At 44.2% G+C, this 14,402-nt stretch overlaps 1 protein-coding gene across 6 annotated transcripts in view; it reads right to left on the bottom strand.

Moving 5' to 3' along the window:
• Positions 1–14,402, bottom strand: part of rerea (arginine-glutamic acid dipeptide (RE) repeats a) — a 138,729-nt gene that overhangs the window by 71,079 nt on the left and 53,248 nt on the right. For all 6 annotated transcript variants that reach the window (XM_005914929.3, XM_042228427.1, XM_042228422.1 and 3 more), the window contains one exon: positions 1,129–1,633. In XM_005914929.3, coding sequence (XP_005914991.1) covers positions 1,129–1,489 — 361 coding nt within the window. In that variant the 5' untranslated portion in view covers positions 1,490–1,633. The remainder of the gene's footprint in view (positions 1–1,128; positions 1,634–14,402) is intronic.

The raw sequence follows: 14,402 nt of genomic DNA, 5'->3' as shown, positions 1-14,402 counted from the left end.
TGCAAGCTCCCAGAGAAATATAAAAGCATGAAGGCAATGATTTAGGTGCAAGGCAAGATAACAGTGAGCGGTGTAAAAGACACAGCTAGTTAGCCTGGCTTCTTTCCGTCACTCAGTGCTGACATTTCCGCCTCTAATACAACTAATTTAAACAGCAAGTAAAAGATGGGCTGTGTTTACAGCCACGAAAAAGGTCGCTTCTCTTTTTATCCTCGTTTATTCGACATATTCAAGACATACCGCCGTAGCTCGGGGAAAAAAAATCCTCTCCCAGAAAGTAGAGTACCTTTTGGCCCCAGAGGAGATAGCATATTTTCAGTGAGTCAGACAGCGCTGGAATGAAATCATTATCATGGCTGTCTCTATCGTATCATCTATTGAAGCACCACTTTGCTTTATTGACTAAGCTCAAGACAAAGCTCAGAGTGGGTCAACTTGGAATTGATTGTATGATGCATTGGCCTCTAGCCTGAAGGAGTACTTCTGCTGCTGGAGAACTGCAACTTTGGAGAATCTGCAATTCCTCAGCAGCTTATGGCAGCAGAGGTGACAAGAATCAATCACTGATAAATCAATGTCAGTTTTTCCCCTATGCCTAAAATAAACTTAGTCTAAAGAAAGTGGCTTATGTTAAAAAGTGCAAGTGACGCTGAAGCTAAGCTATGCAAAAACATGCACAGGCTTTCCTAAAACCCGTCATGATGGGGCACTGGCTCTAACAGAGGATGCTTTTGTATTAGAGCATGATCTCCAACTGTGCATGCTCAAAGGGAACTGTAACACTGACAACGCCATGAGGTTATTGTTGTAAAATGTAAAGTGATGCTGCATAACGAATATTAAACTGAATTGTTCAGGACATTTATGGGCATCACAGAGGGGTCCTTTTGTTCATTCACACTTGAGCTTGCTTAACCACCACTGCTTTCTCGCTTTTCTCACTTCTTGATTCAGGGAAGAAGAGCCAAATTTTAATGGTGTGTTTGCAAACAGCATCTGACAAATCCAGTGAAGTATGCTTTCGAAAATGTGGGCTTATGACCTGGGAAAGTTTAATCATTTAGTAGCCAAGCTGATGAATGCAGCCCACCGGCTCACACAACTAGATTAAGGGTTCCTGGGACTTACCTCCGGGTCTGTAAACAACATCATCTTCTGTAATGAAGGACGTGATTTCGCCGTTCTCTGTGCGCTCGTAGCGTGATTTCTTCTTAGGCATCTTCTTTTTGCCCTTCTTGCCAGCCTCCTCGGCCGTGCCGCTGCCTCCGCCGGTGCTGCCGTTGTCGTCGTCATCGCTGTGCTCGCTCTCTGCATAGTTCTTGGCCCCGCCCTCCAGCGTACAGCTGCGTCGGGGCCGAGAGCTTTCGCTTTCACGGTCGCCCCGGTCCCCATCCTGCCGGCGGGACTTGCCGGCCTCTCTTTTGTCCCGGTCCCTGTCTCTGTCCCTGTCCCGCTCTTTCTCCCGTTCCTTTTCTTTATCGGCCGTCATGATCCGCCACGTGCCTTCCTCAGTCCTCTCACGGCTGGGCCTCCGTGAAAGGTAGACTGTGAGCCTGGGCTTCAGTCTTCTGAATTTACCAGTCAAATCCAGGGAAAATTTGGCCACTCCAACAACCCCAGTGTTTCAGAAAAGCTGTGGAGAAAAGAAGAAGGGCAATTAACTCGGATCAATAACCACCATTTTTACAAAATACAAACAACATTAAAAGTGTTGTTCAATACTGGATGACACCTTTTTTGGGGGTAAGAAACGCAACATTAGTTCTTGGAGATTAGGCTGCTCTGCCGACTCTTCTCAGCATCACAGTAATTGCTGGCATTCTCCTCCACAGCCAAGTATGCTCCGGAGAGCACAGAGCAGCTTTATGAAAGAACAAAACCTTCGAGCTTCCTGCTCTAACATATTTCCACGCTTTCAGAAAGGTGCTAAAACAGATTTATTAAAGGGTAAAAGAGAACAACAGGAAGACAAGCGCCGCGGCTAGAGTATTTGTAACACAATGAGCTAAAGGGAAGTCATAACTGAATAAGGTAGTAAAGAAGCTGCTGCCAGCCAACAGAATTCCTCTGAGATAATATGCTATGAGGGTTCTTTTTTTTTCTTTTGGCAGAAGTCGCTGTTTGTAGTTTATAAGGCCACGGGAAAGCTGCAGCATAAAGCTCAATGACAGAGTTAACAGCCTGGCTTCTCTGCAGACCGTTTCTGTTGACACCAGGCTCAATTCTGCTGGCTTACTGGACTCCTCCCTCACCCCAGCCCTCTGCCCTGGCTGACAGTCACCGCTGCGTTAATGTGAAGCGACAGCTCTGGAGGGAAGGATACAGCAATCCACTGGGTAAGGAAAGGCAGAGGATCGAGGCAGAGTCACTCATTCGCCATGCCTGGTCCTCAGCCACTTGCAGCTATCTTTGTCCAGCCACCACTTTCCCCACGTCATAATAAAAAAATCCTCCATAAACAGCAAAGTGGGCAAAGCTGAAGCAGCAGGCTGTCTGCACCACACAGCCTCTGCACACAGCGCCTACAAAGGAGGCTACTCATTTAAAGCCAGTGTTTGCCCCCCCCTCCACTACCCCCCACCGCAACAAATTAACTAGAAATAGTTATTACAGCCCCCAGAGGGATCAGACCAGGCAATCAGCACTCGCTATACCATGGTCATGATGACCGGATGGAAGCCGAAGAGTGAAAAATGAGGGAGGGATACAGATTCAGGCAGGTGAAGCAACGAAGGCTTTGAGTTAGAATTTATACAGCATATCTGGAAGTGGACGAGTGCTTATTGACGGAGCCAGAAAGAACGTGAGGTGAAGAATAGAAGCAAAGCAAAAGGTGGAAGAAAGGCTTTTGGCACGCGCGCGCACACACACACGCATGTACGCTTACAATGAAGAACATTTGACAACGGCAGTCCTCAGCAGCGGGTGCTGTCATCTCGCGAGCAGACACCAACTGACAGGGCAGCTGCTCTTGTCGTCGGCTTCAACACAAACACCGGGCCTGATTAAACTGCAGCCTCGTCACAGCCCCATTAATCACCTAATGATGAGTTACCACAGCGACCACTGGGCTGCTGGCGCACACATTAGCAGACGCAGAAGACACGAGGGCTCTGAAGAGTTCCAACGGGCATGTGCATGCAAGGACACACAGCCAATGTAACACACCCGAGATGGTGTGTCAAAATACAGATCACACACACACACACACACACACACACCTTTTCTCCTGTGTCTATATCCGGCAGCGTGTTTTGGAGGTGTGAGGTACACGAAAACATTAATGAAGGTAGTATTTGATAGCACAGCTCTAATCCTGAGGGCTGCCAGAATTGTTGTATGAGCTAAGAACCTCGTCTCTCCTCTAATCAGTAACATAAGCCTCTTCCACTGAAACCAGCAAGGACTCTAAACTGTTGCAAATGGAGGACTGACCCGTTCTCCTTTGAAGTCGGAGGCAGTTCTAAGCCTAGTTAGTACCTTTAACATCTAGGTGCTATTAGTTTACATCTGGATACACTCCACAGAACTGCCTCAAATTCTTTATCTCCAATTACCTTGCTTATGTTAACATAATTATACTAATTAACTCTTAAAGGGGAAAAAAACTCCCATATATACACACACACACACACACACACACATATATATATGTATATATATATATATGTGTGTGTGTGTGTGTGTGTGTGTCTGTGTGTGTGCACATGTGTACTTTTGTCTTCACACAGACTCACTATGACATGTTTAAATGTGTTGAAACGCACCGATTAACAACATATTCAATTCTCTGTGGTCATTTTGTAGCTCACCGATTGCTTAGTTTGATGCAGATAATTGAAGTTGAGTAAATTGAGTGAGTAAAAAGCAGTTAGTCAGCTTAAAGCAGTAATGCTGTGACAATGAGAAGTCATAATGTATTGATGGCTGAGAGGGAAAAGAATGAGAAAGTGAGGAGCGAGCTGGCTCTACACCCGCTAGCAGAGAAACAGACTGCTTAGCAGAAAGCAGTGCTGACTGCCTGGCCGATGAATAAGGCTGTGAGGGGGCAGGTGAGGTTTGGAGCTATTACACATCAATCACTGGGCCAGGACCCTTTGAAAGATACCAGCTGTCTTAATGGAAAAGAAAAGGAGGGGGGCAGTGGTAGGGTTTGGGAGCGGCGGGTGGGGGGTCCCAGCTAACGGCACCTAATCCACCATTTACATTACTGCAATGGAGTCAAGGGCTAGGAGCCAGAGGCGCCCTGCTCAAATACATTACTCTTTTCCGTGCCTGTTTAAATGAGACCTCTGGCCTGAAAAACCACACAGTTTGTGGCTCGATTAACACATCATCCCCACAATGGCCACACAGCAGGTTTCTGTTACTAAACATAGCTTTCCCCCCCAGTTCTTGGTCTCCTTGAACAGCCTTTTTTTTTGTTAAAAAGCCATGTTTTATTCATTCCCAACAAACCCACACTACCCAAATCCATGCTCATCACTGTAGTTTTAATCAGAACCTGTTTAAAGGGGAAAAAAACCCAACAAAACAAGTAAATTAGCATGTTCTTCTTGAGCTCCTATACGGCATATACAGCTGTAGGATTTCTTTTTTTTTAAATCCTACTAAATTTAAGTAATTGATTGTCTTCCATATAAAGTAAATGGAGAAAACATGAATTTCTACATTTAAATGTAAAAAACGGAGAAAAAAAAGAATCTATGAACAATAATACCAACAGTAATAGAGTCAGTTTTGGGAGAGAGACTGAAAAGTCATTCATGGCATATTCAATTGGAGAATTATGAAGTAGCAAAATGTGATTGGCAAGGATTAAGGGCCGGCTTTGCGAAGGGATTGAATGAAATACTCGCATGAATACAGATTAGAGGAGAACAATGTTAGCATGAATATACACAGGGTTATTAACAATGAGGGTAACTCAAATTGATCCAAATAAAGCAGCCAGATCCTGAATAGTGCAGGGATCCTAGCCATGGCGATGTTGGGCTGCAGCAGGTTTTCATCAGCTCCAATCCATTACTGAGTGCGATCTAATCTAAACTGCCATCCAAGCCCCCCTAGAAACAACATCACAATGAAAGGCTCAGCTGGAGGCGAGGGGCAGGCCGCTTCATAAGGGATTCACTGTGGACTCTGCACCCTGCCTGCTTTGTCTTACCTGGTGCAATCATGGCTTGCTGTATTCTCTGAGGCCCTCTCTGTTTTAGTTCACATTGGCAGGGCAAAGACACTTGTCTGCTCTACTTGTTTTTCAATTCACTGATGAGTAACCACATCTCCCCCCCCCCCGCTAAAGCTGCGCTCACAAAGCCTCTATTTTTAGACGGCATCCGGGGTTAGTTTAGTAGGTAAAAGCCATGCTAAAAAAATAAAACAGAGAGAGATAGACAGCTTGGGGCTTTCCAACATCAACATTTAAAACCTGCCTGGAGACACTCTTGAGAAGCAAAGCACTGCTGCACAAGAAATGATTCTCATGCACAATGACGATGTGTTCAATAAACTCGGAATGCCTAAAAAGATTAAACAAGACAATTTTCAAGATCTCTCTGGGCTAACAATAGCTTTCAAAGGCAAAATACCAATAAAGTACATTTTCTGTCCAACAACTCAAAGGCACTTTCAACCACAGACATAAGAATCGTACTGTGTGCTCCACAGGGTCTAAGCCTCTACTCCATCTCTAAAAGAAGGCTAAATCCCCCTCTAGTCCCTGTTTGTGAGCTCTCCGTGAGGGCTCCAAATAGCTCAGAGGGGGCCGCTCCACAATCCGAGATGTCCATTATCTGCAGGGTCTGTGAGCGGGGGCTTCATTTTGCAGCCTTATACCGGCTACTTGAAGACATAGTACCTCTCAGTCAGACACGTTTGTCTGGCTGGAGCTGACTGCTTCATGAAGCATCATGCTCTGACACGGCTCCTGAGGGAAATGCCAAGGTTGTCCGGTGTAACCCTTCCAATTTCTTTTAAATGAAGCGCTCTTGAGAAATGTAATCGTGAGCGGGACTGTAAAAGACTCTCCCAATGTGTCAGTGATAACACGAGGAGGGGAATGTGAGGTATGTGGCAGCAGAAAGCGCTCGGGTGAACGTGGCTCCTAATTGAGTTTCTCTACTGTCGTGCGAGCAGCTTTCTTACTGTGAATAAAAATGCCACATTCAAAAACATTTCTACTGCCTCTTACCTCAGGTGAAGGACTCACAAATCTGGAGGGGGGGGGGGGTGCCCTAATAGAAATTATGCCCAAAGGTAAAGATGGGGTCAGCAAGGTATAAATACACACTAGGGACACATTTCAGAGTGTTTGTAGTGGAAAATGTGTGTTTCTTCAAACATTTATCTCTGTAAAACAGAACAGAGCTCTAGCAGAGGGGAAAATGAGTTACATGCGTTTATCAAACAGATGTATACAGTAAAAAGAATTACTGGGAAACCAAAAAACAAAATAAATAAATAAACAGAGATTCTGTGAACTGCTGAAAGGACTTTCAAAATTTTAATATTTGTGCACTCAATCATGTAGCACTTCCTCTGATATTGAGGAATCAAATATCCCCACTCTTCCTCCCGAAATCTGCCCATCAGCTTAACGATCCTATCCATCAGTTCAACTCCAACTGGTAGTCTAAATGAGTGTGAGAGGGGAGGAAATGTATTCATACGGCTGGCCTACATCCTCCAGCTACTCTAATCATTATGCCACACAGAGTGACGTGCCAACACTGAGGAAAAACTAACATAAATAGATAAGAGTGACAGATAAGACAGCTCTGAGGTTTCAAACTGACAGCACAGGCCAAAGGGGGGGCACTGAAGGATGTCTTAAAGAATAGCTCCCCAAAACAAAGCCATTAGGTCAGTACACAAAACCATTTTTCCGCCTAAATTATTTAGCTGTGTGGTGGCAAACTGCTCCATCCTGGAGCAGATGGCTGAGGATGGGGGGTGGGGTAGTGGAGGACAATCCTTCCTTTCAGTGTCTTATAATGATCGGAGCCAAAAAAAACACCTCCACCTTGAGATACCACAGGATGGTATTACCTCTAATTAGGCAGGGCTATTATTTTATATGCAAACACCTCTCCTCCAACCACCAACTGCCGCCGCAACACCAACACTTGACTGATTGCCATTACAAACCAAATAAAACGCAGCATTCATCTCTTTAAAAATAGAACTCGCTTTTGTTTGCATCCTACATGCTAATTTGAGCTTCCTCGGAGCCAAAGCCATAACTCATGCAGCCAGTCGCGCCGCAAATACGCACCGTCAGGAAGGCTTCCTAGGTTAGAAATGTGTTTGTTTAAGAAAAAGATTTAGAAAGCAGTCGACGGGGGGTACAATATTCAGTGTGGCATTCAACCTTGTCATCCACCATCTCAGTCATGCAAGCCAGTGATCTTAGGCGGAGGGGAAAGCACCCTCTGTACTGTGCATGAGAATAATATGAATGATGAATCTGTGAAGCCTCCACAGAGCTAACCACACTTTTTAAAACTAAACCCACAGATGGGGCAGTGTTGTTAACATTGCCTTCTTTTGGATGAGTCTCCCTCATCCAAAAGAAAAGGAGAAAAAAAAGGCATGGATGGGGGGGAGGGAAGTGGCTAGGAGTGATGAAAACAGTGCTGGAACAAGTAGGATCTGAGCTCAGAGCTCTCATATCCTCTGAGGACAGCTCATAAAACATGCAGTGGCTGCGACTGGGCCTCTTGCAGTAGTGGCATTTTAGTGCACCCTGCCACACACAGGTAGCCTACAAATACACACAATTAATTTTAAAGAGCATGGAGGAGTCAGACCTGCATGGTTTACTACTTGGAACACAAGCAAATGCTCAGGTCTTCCCCTAAATTAAGGCATCAGCTACAGAAGGCAACTATTTTCCAAGATTATTAACAGCAGGGGCCTGGAACAATGGGCCTCTGGGAAAATTTAAGAATAGAAGCTAGGCATTAGTCGGTGTACAGTAGTGATCCAGAGATTAACTCTGCCTGTTCATGTGTGAAATGAAGACTTGATCCCCAACTGATAGTGTGCTATGCCTCCAGCCAACACAAGCTGAATATTTTTCAGCCCCACATCCCAATACATAACAATTGCAATACATTGGATTACGTATGGCATCCTCCACAGTGCAACAACGATGACGCATTAAAAATACCAGCCAACACCAGAAATCTCAGGCAGGCTATGGTCCCGCTATTTTTTTCCCTTTTCTTTCGTCTAAACCAAAGGTGAACAGAGCTGGCTGTGTGTGTGTGAGTTGATGCGAATAATCCTCAAATATTCCAGGAATGTTAATGTTAGGCTTTGACCATGGCAGCCTTGCAGACTTCTCCTCTTGTCGCCGGGCCATTGATGACATTAAAAACACTACCTGCCTGTGCCAAGAGCATAAAATTTAAGAACAGCTTGCCTTCTTAATATTCAATAAAATAATACCAGGGGAAGAAATAATAATGTGCACTGCACTAAATTACCCCAGTGCTATGAGACACAATTGTTACCTAATCCCATGCTTGCATTCTGTTTAAATACAGCATATGCTCTGTTCATGCATAGGAAAACGGTCTTAAACACGTCTGCCATTGCCGTCGCTTTGGTGAAAATCTAGGGAGGGCAGGTTTGTGCAGCTACACGCTTGTTAAAATAGCTTCCCACTGCATCTGCGAGCTTATAAAAAGCCACTGAGAGCATTTTCACTACAGTGCTGCATTCATCTGTGTGTATAAACACGTGTCAATCTGAAATGTGTAGGCCATTGACACGCACCACGTAGATATATAAACAAAAAATTGCTGCTGCTGCTCCCGAGCAACTGTATTTGCAGTTCGGGTCAGACTATGTGCTCAGCCAGTAAATGGCTGGAGTGTAATGTGCCTTGACCTTCTATCTTTCTTTCAGCAGCTCCTTACATATATTGCTGTCTCTCCTCATATATCACTGGGGCAAATAGCGTCCTTCACCCTGCTCCCTGCTGTCCCCTCCTTAAAAGGCTGAGGGGACATCTTTGCCTGCTGTACTCAATTGACAGCCCTGGCAGCTTCTTCACTGAGCACGAGGGGAGGGGGGGAATAAGGCTCGTCGAGGGGAAATGCTGCAATGAATAATTATGTTTCATAACGTGCCCCCCTCCCTCCTTTGTTAGCATCAAACAATAATTAATGGGGAACAGGGTGGGGAGGAGGGAGGGGAGGCAAGTAAGAGTCTGCTTTTTGCTTTCCACAACAAGAGGGTCAATATGCCCTTCAACCCTTTCTCTCTGCTCACTGTCAACGCAGGAGATGCCTCATCCCTCTAAAAACATGCTCTTAGCTTATTTATGATCCCAGTTGCTCTGTTGGAGAAAAGGCAGTATTCCTGCTACACTCAGCGAAAACCGGCCGGATCGCTTTACACAGCAGTTCACTGCTTCCATCTCTACACCTCTCTCTCAGCAAGCCAACCCAACAATTCAATAATGAATATGAAATGCCTCCTGATTGATGTCTACGGGAGTTGGAGGAGCTGAAAATATGGGGCTATCGGACATGGGCTCGACTTGATTACGTTTTTGTTTTAAGTTAAAAAAAAATCTCTGATCAGCAGTGGCAAAGCCAGTCCTGATCGAATTAGCGCCGCACTAAGAGCTCCATTGATCTTGGCGCTCATCTGTGCATATGAGGCCCGGAAAGGCAGCTGGTAATCCAATAGCAGCAATGGGAAGTGCTTCAAGGACTCTGCTGTGTTTACCCACCTATTTCCTACGTAGAGAGGCAAGATGTTAGTGCACGCCACTCACTGGGCTGATTGGAAGCCTCGGGGCCTTGGGAACGCCAGTGAAATGAATAAGAGCCGCAGTGTGACCAAAAGCAAGGTACTTGAAAGCTCAAAGTAATTGCTTTCACCACAGCTATCACGTAATGAGTAAACAGGATGAATCAAGCAGAGCGTAGATCAGTGTTTAAATGAGCTGTGCAGTAACATTCAAGTCCTAATAGAGGCTTCACTTCATAATCCTGGCCAAACCTCTAAAGCCAAGACTGATGTCAATTGAAAGGTTCTTTTTCACAAGAGATTTAAAGTGTAAAGTCAGGAGAATTGATGCTGGGAAATCTGTCTTTACACTGCGATAACTTCATTGCATTCGGCACCGATGCAAACCTTTGCAATCAATTTTGCATGACGTGAATGACATCGAACAAGAACCCACAGGGCAGAGATCATGTGAAATGAAACAGAGCAAATCTGAGGCAGTAAAGGGCAAAACATGCAGCTGTTTCTGTTTTGGAAGTAGTTCAAGTGTGGTGCACCTGGACAGCGTTCCTGTTGTGCATTAAAGATTGCGGCGCTGCTGCCACAACAATGACGTTTCTCACACACGTGCACACACACATGTAATCCATCAAGGATTCATGAGTGAATGCTCAATAGCAGACCAAGTGCATTTCTCTCCTTCATATCACTGCAGCAAGAAAAGAGTGAGAACTCTTCATCAGCCCACAGGCGCACCACAAACACACATACTCTCATACCACACTAATAACCTTGGGCTGTCTACCAATGGCATGACTTTATGGAACAGTATGGGCTCTAAATAGAAGCTCAATTTCTCACCGGCAGTCTGTAACAGCTCTATTTCAGCCACCCTGTCATTAAATATTTATCTTAGCAGAGTGGCAGATACCAAGGTGATATAACCATTTAAAAATCCAAATCTAGGCCTTTTTTTCTGCCCCTCGCACTCTCACTCACTCCTCCACTGCCACAACAAAGACCTATTTTTAAAAGGATTATCTACAAGTGTTCCTTTAATCAGTGCACGGCAGAATTGTAGAAATCCCTCAACAACAGTCCCAGAGGAATACCTTTCTCTGAAGCCCTATCAGGAAGAGGATCTCCTTCACCGACAGCAGGCTGTGAGTGAGTGGGAGTGAGTGTGTGTTTGAGGATGAAAAGATGTGCTGCTACCTTGCTATGATGTCCTCTCTAACAATCTCAGAACAAAGGCCTCCATTTTGAAGTGGAGTTATGATGGCATGGGGCTCTTAAGGTCTTCTGTTGCTGTGTGTCCTATTGCTTTCTATCCTCTTTGTTAGCCTGCTGTTTGTTATACTTGCGAGATCAGCCACTGTTGTGGGTGGCTGGGCATACTACAGCAACCGGTGTAGGGCCCGAGTGCCAAAGCCGACAGTCTGTGGGAGGGATTGTGGGCGTTATAGATCACTGGGAGACAGATGTCCAGTCTTGCCCCTGTGCTGACACAAACACTAACCCCAAAAAGCTGTGTGTTTGCAAACTGGACTGTTTCCTGATGGGTCTTAAGTTCAACTTTATCAGACTTTATCAAGGCAGCATTGCACTGCTTTGCTATTTATAAAACATGCACTCAAGAGATAAACGTAGGAGAGCCAAATATTAACAATGAAAAAAATCTGGTTTGTGTTATTACATGAATCTATTTTTTCCCCCTTTATAAGATAAAGGTAGCTAATCATCTCCAGTACACCCACATACAAAAACCGATGAGCTTGTTAAATTTACTTTATTTTCAAGTAACTGCAAAGTGGGATGACCCTTGGGTCCCACCAAACCCCACCCACTTGGATGTTAACTTTTAACAGCAACCACAATAAGCACATACCCACTTAAATCACCTGGATAAATACATAAAACCTGTTAGTCTGCAGTAGCCTGTAGTTTCCCAATAATACTGCACCATCCCAGTGGCTGTGTTGCGTGAATTCCTTGTTTCAAGAAGAAGTCCTTAATGACGTTAGCTAAAGCGGTATACATGCTCTGTTATAATGAGTTGTTTGTCTATTCCCTCTTTATACTTGATCGTGAAGCTGTGACACCACGAGTGCAGTGGGCTGCTGGGTAATTTTCATTTAAGACTAGACTGAAGACTGAAAATTAGTTCCCATTTAAATGTCAGAAATTTTCATTTTAAAATGTAACTGACTGCACTGTCGCATTACTTCAAACAATAGATGCCATTTAACTCTTTAGGGTTACTGTTAGTTGGCTTTACGCTTAAAAGTCAACTAACAGTAACCCTCGAAGCGCTTGAAGCAGTTTCTGTCTTTTCTGGTTTCTGTCGATTTCTGGTTTGCTTACAGGAACAAATGACTGGGTGTGCATTAAAAGCTGGTGAGCGTGGTCTCTGCCTATGCAGGTACACTTGGAAAAACCCGGCAACTAGTCTAACAATGATCAAACCATGTCTTTACTGACATATACTGAAATGTAAAAATCAGCCTTATTAAGAGTACAGGGGATGTCGGCAAAAGTCATATTTATAGGGGAAAGAATTCAAGTAGCTTTACATAGAAATTTTAAAAATAAAGTAGAACAATTAAAATCCCACATGCTCAAAAAATGCTCAGTTTGCCTTTTCATAATGTTATGGCTATAGCGGTGTATTCAACAATGTATTTATTGGGCTTGCATTGTTTCCAATTTTTGGATTTGGATATTCTCTGCTTTTGTTTTTAAGATGCAGACATGTATAAGAGCTTGAGTATACAAGCTGAGACTTTTCTTTATGTGATCACTTTACACATATATTAAAAATCACAGCACAGTCATTATTCTTACTGTGCATAATTTGGCTGTGATTACAATATCAGGCAGAGCAACACTTAACGCCCAATCCCCACTCCCCCTTCCCTAACAAAGTTTGGAAGCCTAAAAACATGGATGTTCAGGACAGATTTAGTCGAAGTCTACGCATCTACAGTCTGATAAACATTACAAGCTGTCTTCTGCTGGAAAACAAGCAGCCTGATTTTGTGAGCAAAAATGACAGCAGGTGTGAGCATACGAAGAAATGCGAGTTTGGATAAAAGCATAAGCATTTAATGAATACAGTGAAAGCCTCTGGAGAACAGATGACTGGCAGGGCACTGGCAAGACAAGTATCATTGTCTCTGACAAACGCAATGAGATTCTCTGCCGCACTAAAAGTGTCATGCTCCAATAAGCAGAATCAAACCCTTTGAGCATCTGCTGTCTTTAACTCGGCCTCTCTTTGTTTTATTGTGCACTGTCACAGTTAATGATTTCCTCCAGATCTCCATTTTCCACATGCGATTTACATGTTTGAAATGCTCAGTTGAGCAGATGCAGGTTTGTGAAACAACCATTACTGCCAAGCGGAATCCTATGAGCGTTTGGGTAGAGCTTAGAAATTTCATTTCAAAAGCTAGGTTGATCAAGAGAAAACAGACAAGGTATCAGCATATTGCCTTTCAGTTTCTTCTTGTTTACATATCTGAGTTGTGCAGTCATCCCTTCCAGAGAGAATCGTGGCCAGCAAAAACAATTACACTACCCCCGCCCAAGCAAAAGCCTCTCACTGGCTGCCTCGACTCAGCCCGACAATCGTGCCCATTAGATCTTTCTGTGAATTAACGCTAGTTAACTTAAATCACTGACAGACATCAAGAATAGTCATTAGCCTGTCTTTTAAAAAAAGAGAGAATGATTTGCTGGTTCAGGGAGATCATCTCCTTACACGCAGCCTGGGGCAGCCCTCACTGTCTAGCTCATTATTTTTGTAAGAACAAGGCCACTGATGAATCCTGTTGGATTAAATGTAAGGTGTTCCTGTTATGACCTGGCTTATACACACGCACACAACAGCCGCCTGCATAAAGCTGGCTCCTTTTACAGACAAAAGAAAATTAAGTTACTCGCCAACGCCGCGAATATACAGATAATTCTCCTTCGGCTGAGCTGCAAAATCAAAGTGAGATTTCTGGAGTACATCACTCCCACACAGCTGCACACTCGGCTCTGAGAAAAGCTGTCAAATGTTGGGCTTTTTGTGGATATTAGCTGAGCTGACAAGTGCCAATGATACACTGTGAGTGATAAAGACATTCATTCCTGCTCAGAGTTTTTCCAGATGTGATAGTCTGCAATGCTCCAGCACTTCATTTACAGGACAGGAAAAAAGAAAAGAGTCTGTTGCTGTGCGCCCCCCCCCATTTACGTTGCCACGGTGACAAATGAAAAGCAGAATCACCCACACAACTAATCAAATGAGTGAGTGACAACAAGTCAATATTTTCTCATTGTGTGGACAAGCAATATATCTGCACAGTAACAGCCTGTGCTGCAAGGCTTGAAGGCTTAGGCAATGCTAGACTCGGAGCATTATGAGGATAATGTGCCAATAATCTGGCTCGGTGCGGCTGTTAAGACCAGCGCCAATAAAAAGACACGGTATCAATAGAGAACCACTACCAAGTACGGACTGAATTACCAGTGCAACAAACATAGTCTAGACTCATACTTAAAACAAGAACGGAGCATCACGTAATGGCTACAAGCCAACAAAGACAAAAGACGGAATTGGACATTGATCTGTGGAGGTTTAAGAATAAACAAGACATCCTCAGAGT

This window comes from Haplochromis burtoni, unplaced genomic scaffold, assembly GCF_018398535.1.
Source record: "Haplochromis burtoni strain Fernald_Lab_line unplaced genomic scaffold, NCSU_Asbu1 Contig_9, whole genome shotgun sequence".
NCBI lineage: Eukaryota > Metazoa > Chordata > Actinopteri > Cichliformes > Cichlidae > Haplochromis > Haplochromis burtoni.
The sequence above is the reverse complement of the archived record's forward strand: the minus strand, read 5'-3'. Positions and strand labels throughout refer to the sequence as shown.